General features: G+C 54.8%; 1 protein-coding gene across 2 annotated transcripts; it reads right to left on the bottom strand.

Moving 5' to 3' along the window:
* Nucleotides 1–665: 665 nt before the first annotated feature.
* IGF2BP2 (insulin like growth factor 2 mRNA binding protein 2) lies at nt 666–24,388 on the bottom strand. 2 transcript variants are annotated; one of them, XM_082288286.1, is made up of 17 exons: nt 24,125–24,388; nt 23,588–23,648; nt 13,638–13,686; nt 13,254–13,305; nt 12,707–12,770; nt 11,065–11,337; nt 7,216–7,350; nt 6,938–7,060; nt 6,232–6,367; nt 5,930–6,058; nt 5,176–5,199; nt 4,532–4,600; nt 3,720–3,836; nt 3,380–3,454; nt 3,025–3,156; nt 2,632–2,745; nt 666–2,142 (listed from the first exon to the last, which is right to left on the bottom strand). In XM_082288286.1, exons 1-17 carry the CDS (start codon nt 24,312–24,314, stop codon nt 2,047–2,049), a joined length of 1,839 nt encoding a protein of 612 aa, XP_082144412.1. In that variant the 5' UTR covers nt 24,315–24,388; the 3' UTR covers nt 666–2,046. The 2 variants fall into 2 exon arrangements, with proteins under 2 accessions (XP_082144412.1, XP_082144413.1); XM_082288287.1 differs by having other exon boundaries at nt 5,176–5,196.
* Between the last annotated feature and the right edge of the window lie 714 nt (nt 24,389–25,102).

Here is a 25,102-nt window from a genome sequence, read left to right as displayed (position 1 = left end):
AGGACAAACAATGCCAAAGCCACTCGTGTTTTATCCTTACCAATAATTAACCAGGGATCATTAATTTTCCCTGAGGCTGCGGAAGATCCAAGCACGAGGACGCAGCAGCTGGGAATGTTTTAGGCATCTTCTCCCCTTCCCTTTGCTTCTCCCGGTTTGGGGCTGCAGTTTTGAGTGTCCCAGGTGCCACCAGAGCCACTCTCCCATGGCAGCGTTCCCAGTGCTGAAGGGGTGGGAGGGAAGAGCCCAGCTCTGGGGCTCATGGAGTGGGGTTCCCTCATTGTGGCACCCAGCAGCACCCCAGGCCCTGCCCCCCACAGGCCATCCCAGCCCCATCTGGTGCCTTTCCCCACTGGATGTTCCATCGTTTCAGCTTTGCCAGGGATGTGCGGGGAGGGAGGCAGAGATGATGGCAACACTTCCCAGGTCCCTGGGTGAAGCTACTTCTGGCAGTGCCAATGACCCTCCCCCACCCCAAATTCCCCCCATCCAGCCCTTCCCTCCCTGGCAGCAGGGAGGCACTGCCAGCCATGACCAGCGCAAGGGACCCCAAAGAAGGCAACGGAGAGCAGGCTCAGGCTCTGGTTAGCTGGATATATTTCTCTTTGTTCTCGGTGTCTCGGGTTGGTTTTCACAGAACACTTTGCAGTAGAGGAAAACACGGATTCGCAGCCCACGGCAGCGGCGCTGGCACCGGCACCTCAGCTCCTCTCCCTGCTCTTGCCCGTCGGCTTTCACCGCTTCCATCCGGCACTTTGATTTCCTTAAACCCTTTTTTTTTGTGTGTGTGTTTGGCTTTTTTTATTTTTTCCCTTTTTTTTTTTTTTTTTTTTGCTTTTTAACCATTTCTCAAGCTTTCTCCAAAGGAACAGCCACTGGCTCTCGGCTTGCAGGAGACTATGGAAGAGCTCTGGGACACGGGGGATGGTTTCCTTCTTCCACCTCGCAGCTGACTTGGTCGAGATCATTTTTCCAACTCGTTTTTTTTTTATTACAAAAATAAAAAAATGCTCCAACTATCAGTTTTACAAGGCGTACAAAAATCTCTAAAAGGGCAACACAAGCACAAGGTGCTGAGGTACGAAAACCTGAGGTAGTTTTTTGTGTGTGTGTGTGTTCGTGTGTGTGTCAGGGGCAGTTGTTATTTGGGTTATTTTTCATTTGAAGCCAATTTTGCTGGTTGGGTTTTCCAGCCCTGGGCTGACAACCTCTTGGAAATCCATTTTTTTCACCCATTTCCCCCTTCTCTCCCTTCAACAGGGATCTTTCCCCAAAGATCCCAGCCCAAAGTGGGCAGGGCTGGTGCTGCCCATCATTTTCCAGAGCTGGGCAGTGATGGAGAGAGGACAGACAGACAGAAAGGGGGGACAGAACGGATGCAAACCCCACTTTTGGAGTCCAAAGCAAAGAGGAAAGGGGGTGTGAAAGAGAGGAACAATTCCTACAAGAGGAATCTTCTTGGCTCCTACAGGCCCTGCTCTTCTCAAAGCCCTTCAGAAATCGCTTTTTAACAGTTATTTAATAATTTTTTTTTTCCCTGCTGGCGATCCGACAGCTCTGCTCTACGATGCATTAGAGAACCAATGGACCAGCTCCTGCCATTCAACCTCTAGAAAAGCCTGCTTTTACTAAAAACAAACAGCCCCCTCCCCCAAAAATTTTTTAAAAAGTGAGTTAAAAAATAAAATCTTACAAAACTTAAAAATCGGCGTTAGTTTCGTTATCGATATATTAATTCTAAATTAACGAGCGCCTTGCGCCGTGGCCCCCCAGGCCGGGCGAGCTCCTCCTGGGTGGAAGGGGCAGGGTTGGGGGAGAATTCCGAAATAAAAACCACCTCTCTCTGCCTGTGTTAGTCCAACTGACGGGGGAGCGGCGGGGCGGCGATGGAGTAAGGCGGAAGCTGCGGGATGGAGAGAGCCCCCCGTGCCCCGGTTCTGCACAGCCTGGCTGCAGGAGGGCTCGGGGGTCTTTGGTTTGTCCCCTGACCTGCTGGGGTCCGGCGCTGGCGGGGGTTACATTCGTCGGGCAGTGCTGGCGGGAGCCTCACTTGCTGTGCTGCGAGGCCGCGGCTCCCTGAGCGTGTTTGTGCTCCTGCTGCTTCACCTGCTGCACGATTTCCCTGATCTTGCGCTGGGCAGTCTGAGCAAGGCAAGAAACGGGCGTTGGGGAGGCCACCAGAGGCTGGGCTCCCTCCCCACACCACCAGCCACACTAGAGCCAAGCCCAGCCCAAGCAGTGTCAGCCCCCTGCAACAGCATCACGACCCTCCAGCTTTTAACCCCAGGGTGAGCACAGAAGTGATTCTGTGAGAAATGAGGATGTGCTAAAGCAAAGGCTTGACTTGTTCTTCCATCGCTCAAGAGCCCCAATTTTGGGGTGCTACCACCCTCCTGCAATCAGGAACCCAGCCTGGTACATGCACCCAGCTGGGATGCAGGAGCCAATTCCCACCCTGCATCCCAGACACAGATTTTGGCTAAATCGAGCCAATCTTTAATTTGAATGCAGGCAAAAACCCCTTCAGTGCATCCTGGGTGCACAGAAACCACTCAGAGCCGCTCAGGGAACGCTGTGCTTGGCAGCTCTCCTTAAACTCGGAATGTTGGGAGAGCCATGGCCAAACCTTACCTGACTGGCAAAGAAATGCCCAATGATTTTGACGACGACCTCCTCATTCTCGTCCGGGGTTTGGTCTCGCGGCACAATGACTTCTGCGCTCGTTAAGTTCTGCAGTTCGTTCACCTGGAGCAAACGACAGAGATCCAGGTTTTGCTGCGGAAGAGCCAAAATCCTCCACTGCTGGTGCCACCCCAGCTCTGAGCCAGCACGTGGCACCAGGCTGCTGTGGCTCACACCCTCTCCCCCTTGGGATGGTTGCCATCCCAAGCCATCCCCCAGGACATGGGGCTGGGACCGAGACACCACTGGTATCACAGAGCACTGGGACAGAGGTGATGGGAGATAGAGGAGGTCCAGCTCTGCATTCCCAGGGCAGGTGGGAGCCCCCACACCCCCACCTACCGTCTTGCCACCTTTGCCGATGACGCGGCCGGCGGCGAAGGAAGGCACCTTGATGTGGGCTTCAAGCTTCACTTCTTCTTTCGGGTTAAAGAAGTTTTCCTCTTTCAGCTTCCCAAATATTCGTCCCTGGGCCTGGAGAGAGGACAAAAGGGACACAAAGGTGGTGGGCAGTGTCCTGGAGGTGGACTGCTGGGCCCTTCACTCCCACAGGCAATGATGTGCCAATGTCTGGCAGCACCAGAACCGTGGTCCCCAAGCCGAGAAGCCCCCCCTGGCACAGTGGGGACCAAAGGGATGCTCTCACCTTGCCCCTGCCCATGTCCCCAAGCCAGCCCCCACCCCGTGGCCACCGCACCTTGAACTGAGCCTCAGGTGGCCCCGTGATGATCACCATGCGCTCGCTGGCATCTGGACCTTCTGCCGGGGCGATCTGCGGAGGGATGAGGAAGGAGTGTGAGTGTGACCCTTCCTTGGGCAAGACCTTCCCTGTGTGGGATGTGCCTCCATGCAGGGACACCTCCCATGCAGAGACACGCCCCTGCCCAAGCAGCGGTGACAATCAGGATGCTGCAGGACTGGGTTTCTACTAATTTGGGGAGCAAAACCATTCACCAAGGGCTCCCTTCTCTGCCCTCAGCAGTGGGAAGGGGAAACTGAGGCACAAAGCCCTGGCCCAGCCCTGCAGTCCTGCTCACCTTGATGGAGGCACCAGCAAACCGTGCCAGCTGCTTGATGTGCTGCCCCTTCTTCCCGATGATGGCCCCCACCGCCTGTGTTGGGATGAACAAGTTCACGACCTCCTGCTCTGGCAGCTGGAAAAGGCACGGAAGAGCCAGAGGGTCAGGGGAACAGCTGGATCAGGGGGTCGCTTCCCTCTGCCAGCATTCCAGGTTTGAAGAGGTGGTGGGCAGGGTTGGGTTGAGTTGGGATTGGTTCAGTTGGGTTAAGTTGGGTTGGGTTAAATTGGGTTGGATTTGGTTGGGTTTCGTTGGGTTGGGTTAAGTCGGGTTAAGTTGGGTTGGGTTGGGTTGGGTTTCGTTGGGTTGGGTTAAATTGAGTTGGGTTGGGTTAAGTTGGGTTGGGTTAAATTGGGTTGGGTTGGGTTAAGTTGGGTTGGGTTAAATTGGGTTAAGTTGGGTTGGGTCAGGTTGGGTTAAGTTAGGTTTGGTTCGGTTGGGTTGGGTTAAATTGGGTTGGGTTAAGTTGGGTTGGGTTGAGTTTGGTTGGGTTAAGTTGGGTTGGGTTAAATTGGGTTGGGTTAAGTTGGGTTGGGCTGGGTTAAGTTGGGTTGGGTTAAGTTGGGTTTGGTTGGGTTGGGTTAAATTGGGTTAAGTTGGGTTTGGTGGGGTTGGGTTAAACTGGGTTAAGTTGGGTTGGGTTGGGTTAAGTTGGGCCGGGTTGTGGTCCTGGCACGCACTCTCTGGTTTTTGCCTGCCCTCCTACAACTTGCCCAAGGAAGACCTCATGGCAGGAGGTGCCAGGGCACTGTTGGGGAAGGGAAACTTACGGGGTGCTGATGGGGGAAGGCGCCGGCTGGGGGGGCTCCGTACAGACCTGACAGATAGGCTGAGGAGCCCTGTGGTGGGAAAGAAAATGAGGGTCGGTGACATCAATGACGTCCTCAAGGTGCCAGCCCCTTCCCAGCCACCCCCACCCCGACATGGGGAGTGTGTCACCACCATGAGCGACACGAGGACACAGTGACCACCCCTCATCTCCTGAATACCCCCAGGAGACTCCAGGGACATCCAAGGATGAGCTGCAGCCCAGATCCTGCGCCTGTGGCACAGCACGAGGCTGGGATGGGGGTGGGAGCTCCCAGTTAACCCCAGTCCCTCCCCACTGCTGTTTTTTTGGCTGTGTACTGCTAATGGTTGTATCAGAAAAAAGGTCCCCTTCTCACCTCACCAGGGGCGCTTGAAAAAGGCCACACAAAGCTTTGGGGTGAAGGACCCCACAGCAAAAAAAGGCCCTTCAGGAGACCTGTCCTGCTCCTCTCCATCACACCCATAAATAATTCTTACAGCTGTCTCCCAAAGGCTGTGGATACAGGCACAGCATCCTCCCCTCCACAGGCTGAGAGTGACCAACCAACCCTCCTGGAGCCCTCCAGAGCCAGCACATCCCCCCCACATCCTTCCTGGCACTCACCGTCCTCCTCCGCCCGCTCTGCTGCTGGCATTCCAGGGAAAGAAAACAGCACAGGTAAATTAACCCACAGCTCAGAATAAATTATTTAGGGACTAACGGAGACAGCCCACAGCACCTGGGATGGACCTTCTCCATCAGCACCTTGGCCATCCTGTTCTCCTGGCATGGCACCATCCCTGCCCACTGTCCCCTCAGGGGTTGTGAACATCCTTGCCCAGGTTTCAGCACCCCAAGAAGGAGGAGAACCCTCCCCTGTGAGGTGGGGTGAAGGTTGGCTCCCCACGAGCACAGACCCCTGGATGCGAGGGCAGGGATCCACTGATGGCAGCGGATGCACAGGGCGGCTGCTTGTCCCCTGCACGCCCTGTGGCCACACGAGGGGGCTCTGGTGGCCACCAAAACCAGACCCACAGGGCACAACCCACTCCATACCATCACAACTCAGTGGTGGGCTTGGGGTCAGGACTGAAGACCACCTACATGGCTTTTCCATGCTCTCTTCAGAGAGCAGCACCCTTGGGACACAGCCGGTCCTTAAACCCAGCTCAGCTCAACACAGGGATGCAGCTGATCTTCAAGCAGGGACAAGCCACCTCCATTTCCTGTCCTCTCCACTTTGCTGCTGTGATGAGCATCCTCCCCAAATGGCTGAGAGTCAGAGCTCCCCATGAGGTGGCTCCTACAGCTACGGTGTCCACCCAAACCCAACAGCTCTGGCAGGACACTCCAGACACCAGGAACATCTCACACTTACTGCAAAGGGGTGGTACGGGGTGGCAGCTGCAGCCCCTCGGGCCCCTGGGGTGGATGGGAGCATGGACAGCCCTGTGGAGAAGATGCCCAAAGCGCTGAGGTTCAGTCCTGGGATCAGGTTGGCCTGTTGCTGGGAAAGGAAAGACACGGAGAAAGGTGTGAAAGGTGGAGTCCTGGGCTTCTCAACACAGTGTGGATGCGATGAGCGAGGCCCAACCCTTGCTGGAACACATTGACCTCCACTCTGAGATCTCATCTGGCCACCTGCAGCGAGAGCAGCCCTGGTGGCAGGGCTGAGCTTACATTGACGGCCACCACGTCGTTCTCGTAGGCCTCGCGCAGCTTCTTCATGATCTCCACCTCGGCGTTGGAGCAGGCCTCCGTGCTGCCCTTCACCGTGATGGTGCGCTCAGGGTTGTAGATGGTCAAATCCTGCAAACTGCCCCATGGGAAAAATCCAGAGACACGGTTACACTCCTTCTTCAAGTCAAGAAAAACCCCAGAAAAACTCAAATCACAGCTGAGGGTTCCCCCCGGAGACCATGTGAGAGCCACATGCCCTCTGCCTGCCACCACCATCCACGTGGGATGAGGAACATCCAGCCAGGATGGGGAATGCACATGGGAGGACACAGCTGCTCTGTTTTTTGGCTCCAGCACTGCTTGTACCATGTTGGATGGAATGGGGTGGCCTGGTGTTCGCCAGGATTTCACGGAATCATTTCATCATGGCATCATGGAATGGTTTGGGTTGGAAAGGACGTGAAAGCGCATCCAGTTCCAGCCCCTGCCATGGACAGGGACACCTTCCACTAGCCCAGGAGGCTCCAAGCCCTTTCCAACCTGGCCTTGGACACTTCCAGGGATCCAGGGGCAGCCACAGCTTCTCTGAGCACTCTGTGCCAGGGCCTCATTACTCTCAAAAGGAAGAACTTCTTCCCAATATCCCATCTAACGCTGCCCTCTGGCAGTGGGAAGCCACTCCCCCGGTCCTGTGACAAGAACTTACGGGGAGATGGTGATCTTTGTGCCCGTGTCCTGCTCAATCTTCTTGAGGTTGCGGCCCTCCTTGCCAATCAACCTCCCCACCAGGCTGTTGTGTGCCAGGATTTTCAAGGGAATCTCTTCTGCTCTAAAATGGAATAAAAAAAAAAAAAAAAAAATTCTAAAGGTTCAGCCAGTCAGGAAACATAGAAATTTCCAGCGACAGGTACTAAGGATGTGGTGGAAAGAAGGACCACCACCACCATTTCCCACCACGCTTTTGGCTGAGCCAGGAGCACTCACGATTTAGTTTCGTCAGCCTCCTTCTGCATGATATCCAGGATCATGCGGCACGCTTCCGAGCACCCCTCCGGCGTGGCGTGGATGGTGATGGGCTTCTCGGCAGCGCCGGCATTCTCCTTCCGATGGATGTCAACCCTGCGGCGAAACAACCAGCAGAGAGGAGCCCCTGAGATGGGTCTGGTGTCACACAGAGGGTTTTGAGAGCTCAGGAGCTGAGAAAAACTCATTTCAACACTTGCTCAAGCTTTGGGGTGAACCTGGGTCTCAGGTGCATCTACCATCACCCGGCTCACACAAGCCCAGGCAGTGTTTGGTTTCGGGTGGTTTGGATCAGATTTGGGCCGCGTTCGCCTGTAGGACCCAAGGTCCTGGAAGCTGAGGGGTGTCACAACATCAACCAATGCATCGAGGGGGCAGAACAAATCCTCAACTGGACAAAGCCCTGAGCAACCTGGTCTATCATCTCTGATGCCAGTCCCGCTTGGAGCAGGAGACCGGATTAGAGGCCTCCAGAGGTCCCTTCCGACCTCTGCCTCTCTCTGCACAACACCCGAGGCTGTCCAGCGACCACGTCCTTCGGGACAGAGAGCACTTACCCATGGGCAGCGTCTGTCACGACACGGAGGCACCCGGCAACAACAGCGCTGGTACTCACGCCCTTCCAGGGGAGACCAGAAGGCTCCCGTGCGCACCGGCAGGGACCGTGCTCTACTCCTCTGGTCCTCCCTCAGCTCATGGCGGGAGGAGGCACGGCCTCCAGCTCGCTCCTCACGCTCAACCGTACCTGGCAAAGCCCTGAGAGAGAGGGAGAGAGGAAAGCAGGGTAGGAGACTCCCGCACCTCAACCACGCGCCTTGGACAACAGGGGGAAGAACCTTTCCGTCTTCTCCGCACGAGTCCGCGCGCTCTTCCCACCGGAGGGTGATGCTGTGCGGCCATCCTGCCATCGGCCACCACCTTGGTGTCCCTGTCACTGCTGCAGCCAGGGCCAGATCTTCCGAGCAGGTGCGGTAGTGGCAGCTCAGCCACTCCAGAATGCTGCCGGCGCTCAGCTCCGACACAGTGGGTGCCCTCTGGCCATGTCTCCGACGTCCCATCCCGACCGGGATCATCCAGGGTGCTGCTGCATGTGCCAGGCCAAGGGCTGCAGGGCAGAGTCACCACACAGTGCCACACTGGGACGCTGCGGGGTCCCGGTGGGTTTGCACAGGTCAACTCTTCCAGGAGCTCAAGAACCAGCACGTTTTGGAACACGGAGGACGGTGGAAGGGGAGCAGCTGGGTGAGCCTTCCCCGAGAAAAGGGCAGAGCCAACCCCACCCGCTCCAAAGGGGCCCCAGAGTGGTTCCATCCAAGCACTGAGCAGGGAGCGAAGACAGAGCGTGATTCCCTTCGTAGGCTCCATCTCTGCAGATCTCCCGTGGCTTCAGTTGGAGCTGTTCAGGCAGGAGACTGGTGCTGAGTGGACCATGCAAAGCGATGATGGAAACACTGGCACCCTCTGGCCACGTCGACAGCCCGTGGTGACCCAGCCGTGTGCCGAGTGACGCCCTCTGAGGTGCTCCCTCAGGTTGGCCTGGAGGATCCGTTCCCAGCAGGTACAGGGACACTTGCTGCCACCCCTTCACCAGGGGCAGGGTGAACACGTCATGATGGCCACGTGAGGCAATGACAGACCAGGCTGGTGCTCCCAAGGTAGGGGGAATCAATGAGGAATCCCAACAAACCCCATAGATGGGAGCCACGCAGCTCCTTGGACGCATGAGCAGCGGAGGCTGGTGGAGATGAGGACACAGTGGAGCCGTCATGCCAGAGAGGGACCAAGCGCCACGAAAGGGCTGGATGGAGGCACTGAGGTGATGAGGACCTTGGACAAGCCTTAGAGAGGGGCACAAGACAGGTTCCTGGCTGACCAACCCATCCCACATCTGGATGTGTGGGCACGAGCTCACTCGCCAGAGAGAAGAAGGAAGGAGGCATGTACCCCGCCAGAGAGCTGGAGAAGAGAGAGCTCTGGACCTCCCAGCACATCCCAGTGCCACTGCTGAACTGCTCCATTCCAACAGGAGGATGGACAAGGGACCTTCAGCACCCTCACCCCATCACCAGGTGCTGCCGGGAGGGATGACCAGGGATGGGAGGACAGGGTTTGCCTATAGTGCAGCAGGAAAAGCCTCCAAGAGACCTCACGGGGTGTTGGGAACGCATCAGGGAATGGCTGCCTCGAGGCACAGCCCTCTCCAGGTGGACAATACAGTGTGCCTGTAGGGTTATCGCAGTCCCATGGCTGCTGGGTAGCCATGATCCTCTCCTCATGGAGTTCCAAGGGCTGTGGAAGGTCACCTGGTGGGCTGGGGTCTTGGTCTGGGCTTCTTCAAGAAGAAGACGGCTCAGCCTGGGGACAGTTTTGCTCCATGGGGCTCAGAAGCATCTCTGGGATCTCTGTGTGTGGAACCAGGGATGAAATCCAACGTGACCAGAGGAATCCAGAACCCAGTGTTGCTCTGGGGAGGAGTGGGGGCCAGGCAACAGGATGTCACCCTCGGATCATCACACCGGTGGATGAGGGTGGCCCGGGCAGGGATGGAGTGTGAGATAACACCCAAGCTGAAGGACAGGGGCTCCTGTGGCTGCCTGGGACGAATTCTTGAGGTCCCCTTCACCCAAACCTGAGCAGAGGCAGTGCCCCACTATGGGTGGGGCAGGAGAGGGGAGAGCACTGAGCATGGCCTTCCTCCATGGCACCGGGTCTTCATCCACAAGGAAGGACAATTCAGTGGCAGAAACTGCTCCAAGCAACAGCGTTTGGCTTCGTGGTTGGGAGAAACCAGCACCTTCCCACCTTCCTTGCCAGGCTCAGGGCTTGGAAAGGGCAAATTCCAGTCTTGGGTGGTGAGGATGCAGCTACACCTGCTGCTCATCTCCCACCAGGACTCACCTGGAGAAGAAGAGCTTGCGGCCAACCAGGATCTGCTCATGGCTACCAGGTGGCCACGCCCTGGGGCAAGCTGGGCTCCAAGAGCTCCTCTCCCTACTCCTCTGCCCCCTTTCCGTACAAACCTCTTCCTGCCAACCCAGTGCCAGGGTTTGGCCCATCTTTCTACCTCCAGCCACACTACTACCAAAGATTTGCCTCTAAAATCTCCTCTGAGAACTAGGATGCTCTGGGACAGGAGTCCTACATCCCATGGGATCACCAGGTTCAGGATGATGAGCACAGGAGAAGACAGCTTTGGGTTAAACACAAACACACCTGGGCAGGAACAAACCATGCAGGAAAACCATGCAGAGAATGAGCAGTGAGATCAGGAGAACAGCAACATGAGAAACATGGAAAACTTTGGCACGACAATCCCACTTTTTGGTTTTTTCCTTTTTTTAGTTCAAAAATAAACACGTTAATAGCTGAAAAAGGCTTCAAACAGTTACAAAAGCCATCCTTCTCGTGGCAGGGCTCCCACAGCATCCCTCTCCCCTCAACAGCTCTAGCCCATACGGGATGCTGCAGGATGAGCAAATCCCAAGGACAAAGACCACTGCACCGAGGATTCCCCTTTAGGATTTTATCCCCAAACTTGCCATTTCTCCCTAAAGCCTCACCCCGAGCTGTTCTCATGAGGCTTTAGGAACTCATCCCAGGCCTTTTCCAGAGTGCATCCCCCTCCTGCCGCACCCAGGCCACCCTGGCCAGCAGGAATGGTTTAGGACCTGAGCTCTGCCACCACCCCCTGAAGGCTGCACCCCAAGAAATCAGCAGTGGCTGGCACTCCAAAGCCCCCAGTGCACGGAGAACCCGAGCTGGGACCTACAGCACCCTACAGAAGGAAACAAAACCATTGGAAGTACTTACTTGGACTGGGTTTGCTTAGTAAGGTTCTTTATGGTCAAGCCCTCCTTTCCTATGATCGCACCAACAAACTGCGTGGGCACCAGCATCCGCAGTGGGAAATCGAGCTGTTTGGGCTGCGAGGAGCCCCCCGGGGAGGAGCCCCGCTCCCTGGAAGAGTGGCCCCCGCGGCGGGATCGCTGAGGGGGCGGAGGGGAGCTCACCTCTTCATCCGGGATGTAGGAAATCTTGAAGGAATAGTTCTCAAACTGGTGGTCGCTCAGCTTCTCTATTGCTCTGCAAGGCAGGGAGATGCGGGCGGTGGTGAGGGGGCTCCCCGGGGATGGGGTCCTCTCCAGTACCCCCACCACACGTAGAACATGGGCCCTTCCCAACCTGTGTCTTCCTCCCTCCCCAGTCTGGAGAAGGTGGCCATGGGAAGCCAGAGCCCCACACGTTTCCCATGAGGAGCAAGCCCCATAACCTGGCGGGACATCGTCCCCTTCCACATGGGTCATGCCAAAGCTGGCACATGACTTCTCCTGCCAGCAGAGGTGGGACAGCAGCTCAGGGACCTGCCCCTGCACCAGGGCAAAGTCCTTGCCAGAAGCTACCACACAGCATGGGAATGGTCTCACAGGTTTTTTGGACATGGAAAAGGTGACAAGGGCAGCTCCGAGCCACCACTGCTGCTCCAGGGAGAAGGATGCAGCACGTGGTGCCCCTCTGTTGGGAACCCCAACTCCCTTCCTGGCTGGATGAGGCTGGGAGGGAGCACTGGGACTCTTCACTCCCCAAGCCCCTGCTCAGCAGCGATGTCCGGCCATGCCGGTGCCAGCTTCAGCTTTCCCACGTCCCACTTTGGCTACTGACAGATCACACGCTGCTCCTTGCCAAGCCTGAACCCCACGTCCTCTGAGGACTTCTGCAGCTTCATCATCCCTTTCCTGAGTTCAAAAAGGCCTCTTATCCCAAAGCATTGAGCACTGCTGTGTTGGGGAAACTCTTAGTGTTCCTTTATTGCCACGCATGCCAAGACCACGGTGGGATTTTTGGGGCTGTCCTGTGCAGGACCAGGATTTGGACTCAGTGATCATTGTGGGTCCCTTCCAGCTCAGGGGACTCCATGATTCTAAGACACTCATGTCATGTTTATCTGTGGTCCACAGCACATCCAGCCGAGGCTGGACGCACAAGAAGGACTCTCCTCTGCCCTCCTGGACCAGCAGATCACTGTCCCCATCTCTGTCCTCACTTATCCAATGCCATGATGGGTCAACTCAGATGGGAAGCTGGTGGAATGTCCATCAACAAATGGACTCACAAAAGCTCTCTGGGGCCTGGGATCTACTCTTGATCATATCAAAAACACCCTGGCCGCTAATAATAATAATAATAATAATAAGCTCAATATTTGCTCCTAGGGCTGGTCTCCAGCACAGGGCTGACGTCTCTACAAGCCTGGAATAAAACCTTTTGCTTGGAACGACCCTTCCCCTTCTGAAATAACCCCTGATTTGTATTACCCCATCTCCCATGCCAGGGGAGAAGGCAGAAGACAGCCCAGTGGTGGGACAGCTTAGAGAAGCTTGGAAGATAGCTGGGATTCCTTGGGAAAGCTGGCGTGGTGTGAAATTACGGGCAAAGCCAAACAAACCCCACTCACACTTTTGCCTCTTCCTTCGTGGCGTAGGTCACGTTGACAACGGCAGTTTCTGTGTCTGTGTTCACTGCGGGGAGCAAGAGAAGGAAGAGTTGGAGCAGGGACGGGAGAGGTGTCACGGCTGCTCCCGGCACGCTCCGGAGGGGACTACAGCTGGGATGGGGGGAGGGAGATGCCTGTCCCATGGCATGCCTGGGCACTGCAGGACTGGGCTGGATCCAAGCAGGATGCAAGGCTGGACATCCCTGACACACCAGTGGATCCCAAGCTACACTCAGCTCATTTTTGCTTGCAGGGATAATAGTTTTTTCCATTTTTCAGGGACCAGGAGCATTCCCAGTGATGAAGGATGGGTGGCCCAAGACATCGCACCACTGGACAGGTAGCCCCACCTCCACCAGCAGGGGTTGTGTTCAAAGGGAAACCCATTTCAGACCAGTGCTACTGGGATAATCAGGTTTCATCCCAGTGAGCTTCCTGTAGCCTGGGCAGAGCTGGGGAGCAGCGCTGGGAATTTTGCAGGGATGAGGACCACGCTGGACCATCTTACCTTGCTCTACGTTCTCCACCGTGCCGTACTGAGCCAAGAGGCCATCCAGCACCTGGGGACAGAGCAGCAAACGGGGCAGGTGAGGCCCCAGGCAGGCAGGGCAAGAGCCCACTCCACCCACAAACACCATCCAGCACCACCCAACCACTCCAGTGCCTCCACCCACCTGCATCCCATCATCCCAAAGCTGGCCCACCGCTCAAAGCTGGCCCACAGCTCTGCCACCCACAAGCAGGCAGGAGCTGGAGCCCAGTTCATGCTCCCTCCTGAGGTTACTGGGAAGTTACAGGGTGGCCCATGTGCAGACCACGTGCTCCAGCAGCACAGCTCACGCTGCCTGAGGCGGAGATGAACGGGACGTTTCTGGGATCAGCCACTTCTTACCTCCCACTGTAGGTGGGGGGGGATGTTTCGGATCTGGATCTTCCTGCTCCTGCAAAGACAAAGCCCTGGGTTAGGGTCTGCAGGCACCTCAGGGCGGAGGGAAAAGCCTCTCTGGGAATCAGACAGCAGCTGTTGACAGCTTTCCAAAGCATCCCACTTTCCCACGCCGAGCCAGGGCAGCTCATCCCCAGGGAAAGTCATTTCTCCCAGCTTTGCCCTGGTCACCACAAGCGCTGAAGCTCTCTCTGGAACGCTCCCTCCTCATGCTGGCTGTCAGGTTTCCAAGGAAACCTCCTGAAAGGAGCCTCTGCAGAGTCATGACCACACCAGGATGCGTGGACAGCCCTGCCCACGCTGCTCGGGGCTGGGAACGGGACCCCCAGCCCCACCATGGCCTGCCCTGATCTACCTTGAGGGGAGCTCTCCAAAAGTACATCCAGCTGAGGCCCACCACTTCCCAGCAACATGGGGCTGCTTTCCTTGGGGAAACCCAAATAAATATCCTTGGAGGCCCCAGCTTGGAGATGGCCAACACACCCAACCTTGTCCAGTGGCACTTCCAAACTCACATGACAGCGTGGCCATGGCTCACTCCCAGCCTGGTTGTGGTGCCATTCCCAACCTGGACATGGTTTCATTCCCAGTGTCACCATGCTTGCATTCCCAAACTGTGGTTGCCTTCCCAACCTGGCCATGGCTTCATTCCCCACCTGGCTGTGGCTGCACAGGAAGCACTGCCAAGGGCAGCAGCCCCCAAACATCCCCCCAGCCTGGCTGTGAGATGTGCTTGGGCAGTGAGAGCCCCGTCCATGCAGGATCTAGCCAAGCCATGAGCTCATCCACGAGCCACCCAGATCAGCATTCCCAAGCCTGCCTGGAGCCAGTCAGCTCCAAGCACAGCACTGTCCCATGTTCTCACCTAGCCCAGCTCCAATGCTCTGAGCAGAGCACAGCTGGACCACCCCTCCCAGCACCAGGGATGGCTTTCCTGACCAAGTTTCCCCATGCCCACACACACAGCCAAGTTTCAGGAGCTGATCAGCAGCTGGAAGCTGGTTTTGTGAAGCTTTCCTTTTCCCTGGGATGAGTTCAAGGAGGATGCTTGGAAGGACAGGTCCCACCAGCCTGGGAGTTCCACGGGAACGCAGAAGCAGTCCCAGCTGATGGCCACCAACACCCAGGAGCCTAGGGTGGGCCAAATCCCACAGGACAAGGAGGCAGGAGGAGGTGGAAGAAGACATCAACAACCTGATCCCACCAACAATCTTCAGCTGCTGGGAAACAAGACCTTCCAGCTCTGGTCCTTGCTCTCACAACTCATGCTCTCACAAACCCTGAGCCCCTGCCAACAATTTTGGCAGATAAAGAGTTCCTCAGGTAGTTTGGGGCCAGACACTGGGGCCAGCGAGGAAAAGGCAGGGAAAAGGATGGTTTTTGAAATCTGGTTTGTGAGGGCAAGACAAACCCCACAGCTCATCCCATGAGGACCATGGGCAAGCAGGTGAAACCACCAGGGAGCCTGGTATCTCCTGGGGCTGCTCAGCGAGGGATCGTCAGTGGGACAACAAACCCTGCGCTGGGATCCAGCTGAGCAGGTGTGCTCAGGAAAAGGCTCCTGTCCCCAGCTGCCACCAGGGATTTCCCAGCTGGGAATCCCAGAATCCCGGTGAGGGAAGGAGCAGGGTTTGTCCTACCCCACCCCCAGCCATGACCACCCACGGCAGGAAGGAGGAGCTGGCCCAAGGGAGACCCTGGCAGTGGTGATCCTGCTCTGTCCACCAACAGCCTGAGCCCTTCTCCTGCCCTTGTCACCCATCCGTGGCCGACGCTGTTCCCAGTACAAACATTCCACAGGGACCACTCCAGAAAATGGGATATGTTTCATTTTTAAAACCCACCAGCATTTCCCAGAGGGGCTATTTTAAGATGCCCAGGTCCTGCCCGGATACTCAGCTCCCAGGAGACTGCTCCTGCCAGCTCCAAGAGACACATCCCACTCCTGGGATGATGGGTGCCACACAGTGAGGCCGGAGTGCCTGAACAAATCCCTGCGAGTCTCAAACCACCAGAGAGAGCCAGACACGCTGCCCAGTCGCTCCCACCACCTCCCAGACCCAAACCAACCTTCATCCCAAGGTGCCACTGCTCAGCTCCAAGCCAAAGCATCCCTGCAGCCATCCTCCTCTCCCACTGTGGGAACCATCGGGATGCCCCAGGCTGGACCACGGAGGAGCCGCTCTCCTTTTGGGGTTCATTTGGCTCAGCCCACCTGTCACCAAAGCCCAGGAGCCCAGGGGACACACAGCATTTGGAAGGGGCACATCCAAAAGGAACCAGCACAACGGCTGGACACGCTCCCTTTGCCACTCCTGGAAAAGCCCTGCCTGGAATTGGATTGCTCCAGGGCCATGATTTCCCTACTCCTCTGCCAAGGCAGATGCCAGGGGAGATATCACAGCAGCCCTGGTCTCCCAAGGTGCTGCCTCACCCCTCCTGGCCCACCTCCCAGAACACCCAAACAGAAGGATCACAAGCGAGGTGCCACATAACCCCACTTCCCAATGGGACACTGCGGCATATTCCCACTTCCAGGGTCCGTCCAAACTGGTGCAGGGCATCTAAAGACACCCGAAGGGCACTCAAGCTTCAGCTCCCACAGGCAGCATTCCCAGCAGCTCAGCATCACCACTCAGCATTTAAAATAAGGTTATTATTCCTATTGGGTGTGTTTATGGCTCTTGGAATCGCACACCTGGTGGAAGCAGTGCTGGACCACACACAGCCATCACTGATGGAGTCAGGCATGTACATCCAGAGCCAGGATGGATGGATGTGTTATTCCCAGGGCTGGGGAATGGGCCATTCTTCTCCAACACCACTCCCGGGGGCAACTTTGAGGCAGAAAACCCCTTTATTTTGATTTTTATTCTGATTCTGACTCTGGTTTCATTTTCCCCGCTCTCCCAAACCCCAGGGATTGACTCCAGGGCACGCACAAAACGCCGGCACAGGAGCTCATGAGGGCACAGCAGCCACGTTTCACCCACCCTGTTTTGCAGCAGACCGGTGGGGATTTAAAAAATAAAAGAAATCCTAATAACCAGCTGGGAGAAAAACACTCAAGTGTGTGATGCAACTGGCTCTGCTGTAGCGAGTGCCCTCGGATAACCCAGAGAGTTGCATCCCTCTGGCTCTTCCCTACCTCCACACACCCACCTGGCTGCCTCACCAGCTTCAAGGGCTAAAGAAACCAGGTTCACCTGCTTTTTTCCCCTTCTAAATTGATCCCAAAGTGGTCCTGCTCACCAGCAGCTCGAGGAGGAAGCATCTCTTCCACCCCAGAGCTGGGGTTTGGGTACCGGGAGCTGCCGGCAGCACAGGGAGGATCAAGCAGTGAGTGAGGAGGTAAAGTGGGCTCATGAAATAATCCAGGACGGAGCTGTGTGTCATTTCAGGCATCCATTAGAGCAGAATCACAGGGCTGACATCACAATCCTGCAGGGAAAGGGGATGGAAAAGCCCCCAGCCATCCACGCCCTGCCAGCATCCCCGCTGCCACGTGCCTGCTACCTGCACTTGCTGAAACCAGGCAGTAAAACAGAAAAGCCTTAAAACTTAGGGTTTATTCCCCAGAATGAGGAGGATTGAGGGGGTTTTGGCACATCCCCCCACTTTTTCCAGCATGGCTTCCTGCCCTCCTGTAGCTTCCAGGGAAACAGTAGGTAACAACCCTCTTGAAATCCAGGGACACAGAAGGACGAGAAGGAAAACAACATAAAGGTGTGAAATGCCAGCAGCTCCCTGCCCAACATCCACAATGGATCCCTGGATCTTCCCTGCTGGCCCCACAGATCACCCAACCACCCCTTAGTCAAGGGGAAGCTCCAGAGGGGCTTTGTCTCCCACAAGAATTTGGGAACCAGAAGCAAGCTGGCTAAATATCAGCCCTGAAATACAATAAAAAAACCTCAAAAAAATAATATAGCAATATAATACTATACAGTAATACCAAACAATAATAAAGAAAAATAATATATAATGGTATATAATTAATATAATGGAATACAAAGGATGGCTTCACCACTCTCTGCCCTAAAAAACATGGATTTTTTTCCTACTCAAGCTTTGTAATATCTTACTATAATAAAGCTTAAGGGATTTTATCACCTTCCACCTCAGATCAGCACTGAGGGCAGAAAAAACATGCTCTGCCACCTCCTGTTTTCCATAAAAATCAGTTTTCAAGAGAACTGGGGAAAAAAAGCAAAGGGACAACATGCTGAAAACCCAGTGGGGGCTCTGCCTGCTTTATGAAATGTTTGTCCCAGGCAAGGAAACATCTACGAAAAAATGATTCCCATCATCAGGCAGGGACCAAACTCTGTCCCAGCTGAATTTTCCAGACCCAGCAGCTCGGAGCCTGAGCCAGCCACAGTCCCCTGACCGGGCAGGGAAGGAAGTGGCTGTTGGATTTGTGATTGCTCATTATTATATCTATTTTCTGGGTCTCCTGGCGTTGTCCTGGAGGAGTTTTGCTGTCACCCAAGCCCACCCAGCAGCAGATCCTGCAGAGCAGCAGCTCTGTGAGCGCTGGATGAGCATTAAAGAGCTGCCCCAGTTTCCACCAGTTGCCAGGAGCGTGGAGGCTGCTGCTGCTCCAGTTCCCCTCCCAGCCTGGGGGCTTTGCCCTGACGCTCTTAAGGAATTAAAATCCCTCGTTGGTAAAGCCCCCCCGGCCTCGTCCTGCCGAGGCACTGGAGCGTTCCAGCCCCCGGAGCTGCGATGGATCAACAACAGGGACGGACGGGAATCGGGAATCGCGGCCCATCTGTCACCGCCCCGGCAGATGAAGGGGGGAAAACAAAAGAGGGAAGAGGAGTGGGGAAAGAAGGTGGTAAAAAAAAGGAGGGGGGAAAAAAAAGGAGAGGGGAAAAAAGGAGGGGAAAACATAAATGGGAGGGGTGGGGGGAAAGAAAGGAGGGGGGAAGAAAGGAGGGGAAAGAAAGAAGGGGGAAAAGAAGGAAAGGGGAAAAAAGAAGTGGAAAAAGAAGATGGGAAAGGTGGGGGTAAAGGGGGAAGGGAGGGAAAAAGAAGGGGGGAAAGAAGGGGGGGGAAAAGGGGGAAAAGGGAAAAGAAAAAAGGGGGGAAAAAGGAAAGGGGAAAAAAGAAGGGAAAAAAGAAGAGAGGAAAGGTGGGGGGAAAGGGAGAAGGGAGGGAAAAAGAAGGGGGGAAAGAAGAGATGGGGAATAAAGGAGGGAAAAGGGAAAAGAAAAAAGGGGGGAAAAAAAGGAAAGGGGAAAAAAGAAGAGAGGAAAGGTGGGGGGGAAAGGGGAAGGGAGGGAAAAAGAAGGGGGGAAAGAAGAGATGGGGAATAAAGGAGGGAAAAGGGAAAAGAAAAAAGGGGGGAAAAAAGGAAAGGGGAAAAAAGAAGGGAAAGAAGAAGGGAAAAAAGAAGGGGGAAAAGGGAAAAAAGAAGATGGGAAAGGTGGGGGTAAAGGGGGAAGGGAGGGAAAAAGAAAGGGGAAAAGAAGGGGGGGGAAAGGGGGAAAAGGGAAAAGAAAAAAGGGGGAAAAAAGAAGGAAAGGGGAAAAAAGAAGGGAAAAAAGAAGGGAAAAAAGAAGAGGGGAAGGTGGGGGGAAAGGGAGGGAAAAAGAAGCGGGAAAAGAAGAGATGGGGAATAAAGGAGGGAAAAGGGAAAAGAAAAAAGGGGAAAAAAAGAAGGAAAGGGGAAAAAAGATAAGGGAAAAAAGAAGACAGGAAAGGAAGGTGGGGGAAAGGGGGAAAGGAGGGAAAATGAAGGGGGAAAAGAAGAGGGGAAAAGAAAAGGGGAAAAAAGGGGAAAAGAAAGGGGAGAAAGAAGACGGGGAGAAAAAAAGGAAAGAAAAGGGGAGGAAGAAAGGGGAAGAAAAGAATGGGGGAAAAGAAGAAAAAAGGTGGGAAAGAAGGGGGGAAAGAATGGGAGGAAAAAGAAGGGGGCAAAAGAAAGCAGGGAAAGGAAATTGAGGAAAAGAAACGGGGGGAAAGAAAGGACAGAAAATTCATGGAAGCAAAGACCCAAGTGGAAAGGAAACTAAAGAAAACCAAAACTCAAACACCACCAACTCCCAGTTCACCCACACCTGCAAACAGATAATAAAACAAAATAGAATAAAATAAAATAGAATAAAATAGAATAGAATAAAATAAAATAAAATAAATAAAATAAAATAAAATAAAATAAAATAAAATAAAACAAAATAAAATAAAAACGAGCACGAGCGTCACCCCTCGCCAGAGCCAGCACTGGAGTCTGGGAAAGGATCAACTCCAAGGGGATTCTCTTGGCCAGCTCCATTGGGAACATCCCAGACCTCTGGGAAACTGGGCACACATCCAGTGGGCAGCAGGAGGGGGGTTTCCCATCCTGGATGTGACCAGCATTGCCCTGGCAACTTCATATGTATGTCTATACATAAATATATATATATATATATAAAGTCTCTTTTTTGTATAGAAATGTGTCTTATAAAATGTTATATAGGAATATTTTGTGCATTTTATGTAATCAAATATATTTTTATAAATGTTTCATATCAACTTACATAAATATAGAATCATAGAATAGTTTGGGTTGGAAGGGACCTTTAGAGCTCATCTGGTCCATATATCTCACATAAAAAGATGTATTAGGAGTATATTTTTATGCATATAAATATATATATAAAGTAGCTTTTATATAATGTTTTTATACAGGTAATATCTTTTATTTGTATCTACATAAAAGCTACCAAATACTTGAAACACACCACCATACATTATTAATTTGTATCAATTTGTAAGACGCTAAAAGTTTCAAAATACCTCTCTTTAAGGATACAGGACTAGGACTGAGAGCAGCCCCACTTTTAGCACCCCAAATTCAATATTCTGCTCCCCGTGTGCATTTCCAGACACACCTGGGGAGGTTCCAGGGGCTTTTCCTGTCAAAGCAACTGGTGTGCACGGGAACTCCTCTCTCCTAATTAAGCATCTCACTAACGACAGGCAATTATTGATAAGGAAAGCAAAGATGGGGTGCCCAGAGGAAGAACAAAGGGCCTGGATGTTTATCCCCAGCCTTAACATCACCAGCATTTATGGGTTGAAAAACACAGGGAAATAAGTAAATAATCAATAAAGCAAAACCACGAAGAAATGAGAATTGAGTTGATGCTCAAAAGAGAATTATTTAAGGGTAATTCTTTTGGAAACGGCAGGAAATGCCATAAAATGACCCCCAGCAAAGCCCCTCGGGCAGGCACTGGCACCACTCCCCCTCCTGCCACCTTCCTCTGGGGCAAAACCACCCGAGTTTGACACACCATGAGATATTTCTAGATAATCATTTCACATCACAGTGACTTCCAGGCTCCTCTCCCTGCTCTTCCCATCTCCCACGTGCTTTCCTTTCACATTTCTGACAATGACGGCAGAAACAGAAATTAAAAGGCACCTTCCCAACCAGAACCCCCAAAATGGGACTGGTTTGAGGACAATAACTGGAGATCTGCTACTTTTCAAACTCCTCATTTTTATCCAATTCTTGTATAACAGTCAGCACTGGGGTAGCTGAGTTTTACTTCTCATTTTTCACAACCAATCCTAATTTTTTTTTAAAATGCTCTTTCTTTTTATCTATCTTTGTACGTTCCTTCTTTTCTTTCTTTCCCATTAACACGATTTTTAACGATTGTAGGGATATACAACCAATCTTAAAGGGGGAAGATGCTGCTGCTTCCCCCACGGCCACGCTCCAAGAGCAAAATGCTCGTGGAGTGGGACTGCTTCAAGCAAATAAAAGTAGTCCCTGCTCCTGCTGAGTTTAAAATCAATTTTAAAAAAACTTAAAAATAGAAAATGTTGATTAAAAAATAAAGTGGGTTTTTTTTTCTTTAATTCCCCGAGGCACAATCCAACATATACAAGGGGAAAAAAACAACCATGAGGCTGTTGGATCCCTCCTGCAGGAGCCCAGATCATCGGGATGGCAGCAGAAGAGCTGGTTTTAAACTCGTGGGAGGTGAATGGATGGACTGGGCAGGATTCAGGCTCCTTCCCACCGCTGTCACATCTAATTCCTGCCTTCGGAGAAACAGAAACATCCCCTCTGCCAGCACCTCCCCTCGAGGAATTCCCTTCCCTCCTTCCCGTGGCCAGATGTCCCAGGGGTTTTCCAGCCTGCTCCTTATCCAAATGTATTTATAGGTATATAAATATATTGATAACACAGATCTGTGCTAGATTTTAATATAAAAATTAAGCATTCCAGGTGAAGTCGGGCACGGAGGGAAGCGCTGGGCATCGGCACCTCCTCACATCCCCGTGACGCAGGAATGGCCAGGGGTGAGAGCCAACACAGCTCGGGTTCCCCAACCCCAATAACCCCCAAATTCATTTCAGTCACGGGGGGATTTTTACCATTTCACTCCCTGAAATCCCAGCGTCTCTCCAGGACTCAACCACGACCATCAAAATTGGATTTTCTACAAATTTAAAGGAGGGGGGGGATATAAACATGACCACGTGAGTCTCCGTTCCCTGCCAAAAATCACATTACAAAAATAAAATCTATAATCTACTGAGTCAGGCCACAGCCCCCCAGACTGGGGATATTAATATAAAGCAGGGTAGATTTCTTGAGCTGGGCATAAAAAGATATCAGCTTAAATTAGATCTCGATAATCGGAAGAAACTTGGGAATAGAAAACTTGGAGCCAGCTGAACACAGAGCGATGTAAAATAAATCAGTATTTATTTCTGGGCTGGTTAAATGGCTTTTTTTCTAATTATAAAACTTGGGAGGAAAAGCAGGAGCACCCGAGCCCCGACGGGAGAATTTAAAGATGAATTCCTTGTTTACATCCCCTGCTACATGGTAAAGGTCGAGCCCTGGCTCTGTACTACGGCCCCAAACTCCCAATTTCTGGCTCCATCCCTCTTCCAAAGTCCCCGGCAGCCCAACCCGAGGCTGCTGAAGAGATTTAGCTTCGAAATGTCACACCTGGGTATTTCTGGGGAGCTCGTTTCGATGGATTTTTGAAGGTAAGGGAGTGTGCGATCCCTGCCGAAGACGAAATCCCACTCCGGCACACGTGATGCCGGGCACGAGCCATTCCCCCCCCGTAAGCCTCAATTACACAACAGCATTTCCAACCCCCCCGTCATTTCCAAATTAATACCCCAGCAGCAATCCCGGGCCAAATCCGTACCCCACCTCCCAGCCCAGGCCAAGCCTCCGCGCCAAGCGGCCCCGAATTACCCGCCCGGAGCAGACGATGGGGTTATTTATTTTTGTTTTCCCCTCTTTTATCCCGACACATGACGGGGGGGGGGGGGAAATAAACCTCGGGATGAGGCTACGCCACACGGTCGCGGGGTTTGTTTTCCCTGTGGAACGCGTGTGCCCATCAGGCCGGCCTCGGGCACCTGATGGAAATGAGAGGGCGCGCTCGCCGCGATGCATTAAATGGAAAATGCTTCGGGGTTGGGGGTTCTCCGGCTGGATAAAAGGGGGGATGAGGTGTTTGGAGAGGGGAAATTGATGAATTACCGACTAAAAATAACATCCCTAAGGGTGCGGGTGGCTGCGCTGCTGGGAAAAACCTCCGTCCACGCCGCGGAAAGTGAGGGGAAAGGGGTTTTTTTTCGTTTTTTCCTGCTAAATAAGCGGCTGTTTAACCCGGGAGCGGTGGGCACCGTGGGGTGGGGAGGCATCACGGGGGTGCCCGCCCGTGGGAACGCGGCCGTGGGCCGGCAGCTCCTTCCCCCCCTCCCCCCCGCGCTGCGCTCCGGAGCGAAAGTAAAACCGACGGGGCTCCCCCGCCCCCCCCATCCCCCGCATCCCCGCTCCCGGAGCGCCCGGCGCGCCCCCCGTCCCGCTGTGATGGACACAGGGATCGGGGGGGAGTCTGGGGGTGACGGCGCGGGGTTACCTGAGCTTTTTGGGCACGGAATAATCCACTTCCATCACTTTGCCGTGCAGCTCCACTTTCCCTGCGGAGACAGCGGGGCGCTCAGCATCCCCCCGGGATGGGGCAGGGCAGCGTCCCCCCGACAAATCCCGGCCCACCTGATCCCACCCCATGGGATCCCATCGTATCCCACCCCCCCGGCACTCCCGGGCTGTCCCCGCGCCCCCAGCCCCCCCCCGGGCCCCCGGTCCCCCCCGCTCGGCGCCCCCGGGGAGTTGGGGTTGGGCACCTCGTAATCGGGTCCCCGGGGGGCGGCGGGGGGCGGCGGGACGGCGGGACGGGGGGCGCCGCGCCCCGGGGGCTCCCAATAAAATCGGAGAAAAAAATCAGCGAAAAATAGAGGCGAGGTTGGGAAGAGCCGGGGCGGGAGGAGGGAGGGAAGGAGGGAGAGGAGGGAGGGAAGGGGGGACTGGGGGATGCCCGGGGAGGGGGCGTCGGGGGGGAGGGGATGAGGGGGTCGCGGTGGGGATGCGGGGGGCGCGGGGGGGGGTCGCTCACCCGAGAGGGTCTCGATGGCCCGGATGGCCCAGTTTTGGTCCGGGTAGTCCACGAAGGCGTAGCCGGACTTGAGGAGGACCTGGCCGGGCAGGGGCAGCTGCCGCTCCCCGAAGAGCTGCCGGAGGTCCTGGGCGGTGGCGGCGGGGCTGAGGTTGCCGATGTACAGCTGGTTCATCCTCCGGCGCCTCATCGGGAGCCCCCCGGGCTCCTCCCCGGGAGCCCCCCCGGCTCCTCCCCTCCCGGGAGCGGGACGAACGCGGGCTCGGGAGGGTCCCGCTCTGCGCCACCGGCCCCGGCCCGGCGGAGCCTCCGACAGCAGCGGGCGGAGCCCGGCCCGGCCCGGCCCCGGGGCCGCCCCGCGGGGGGGCAGGTGGAGCCGCCAGACCCCCGTGGGGACGGGATGGGCCGAGGGGCACCGGCCCTGTGCCCCCCACCCTTCTGTACGGGAACCCACCGCAGCCCAGCGCCGCCGCCCCACCGCACCCAGCACCCCGATCCCTCTGTCCTGGAAGCCCCCGCACCCAGCACCCCGATCCCTTCCCCGCCTCGGCACCCACCGCACCCCGCACTTCCAACCGCTCTGCCCTGGAACGCACTGAACCCCGGTACCCCCATCCCCCGCACCCCGTCATCACCCCCGAGCCCTCTGGCCTGCAGCCCACCGCACCCCATCACCCCCAACCCCTCCCTCTGTGCTGAGCCCACCACCCCCCCATCATTCCAACCTCTTTGCCCTGGAAACCACCACAGCCCAGCACCCCCAAACCCTACTCTGCCCTGGAACCCACTGCACCCATCACCCCTGATCCCATTACCACGACCCCAGCCATCCCCAAACTCTGCCCAAGAATCCGCCACAGGAATTCAGGAATTCCTTCAGGGAGAGGAAAACCGTTCCACTCAGGAACCAAAGTAAAGAAATAAGAAATAATTGTTTCTACCTATATATTTATTTACGTAATTATTTAATTAATACCA

This window comes from Coloeus monedula, assembly GCF_965178545.1.
Source record: "Coloeus monedula genome assembly, chromosome: 10".
In the NCBI taxonomy this organism is placed as follows: Eukaryota; Metazoa; Chordata; class Aves; order Passeriformes; family Corvidae; genus Coloeus; species Coloeus monedula.
This window is presented reverse-complemented; position numbering and strand designations above follow the sequence as displayed.

What these genes read in the sequence shown, in the direction of transcription:
- IGF2BP2 (XM_082288286.1), bottom strand. Translation starts at nt 24,314, where the DNA reads ATGAGGCGCCGGAGGATGAACCAGCTGTACATCGGCAACCTCAGCCCC. An exon ending in GGCCATCGAGACCCTCTCGG is followed by an intron (nt 23,649 to 24,124) that starts GTGAGCGACCCC and finishes CTGTCTCCGCAG; the next exon opens with GGAAAGTGGAGCTGCACGGC. An exon ending in ACGACGTGGTGGCCGTCAAT is followed by an intron (nt 6,059 to 6,231) that starts GTAAGCTCAGCC and finishes TTCCTTTCCCAG; the next exon opens with CAACAGGCCAACCTGATCCC.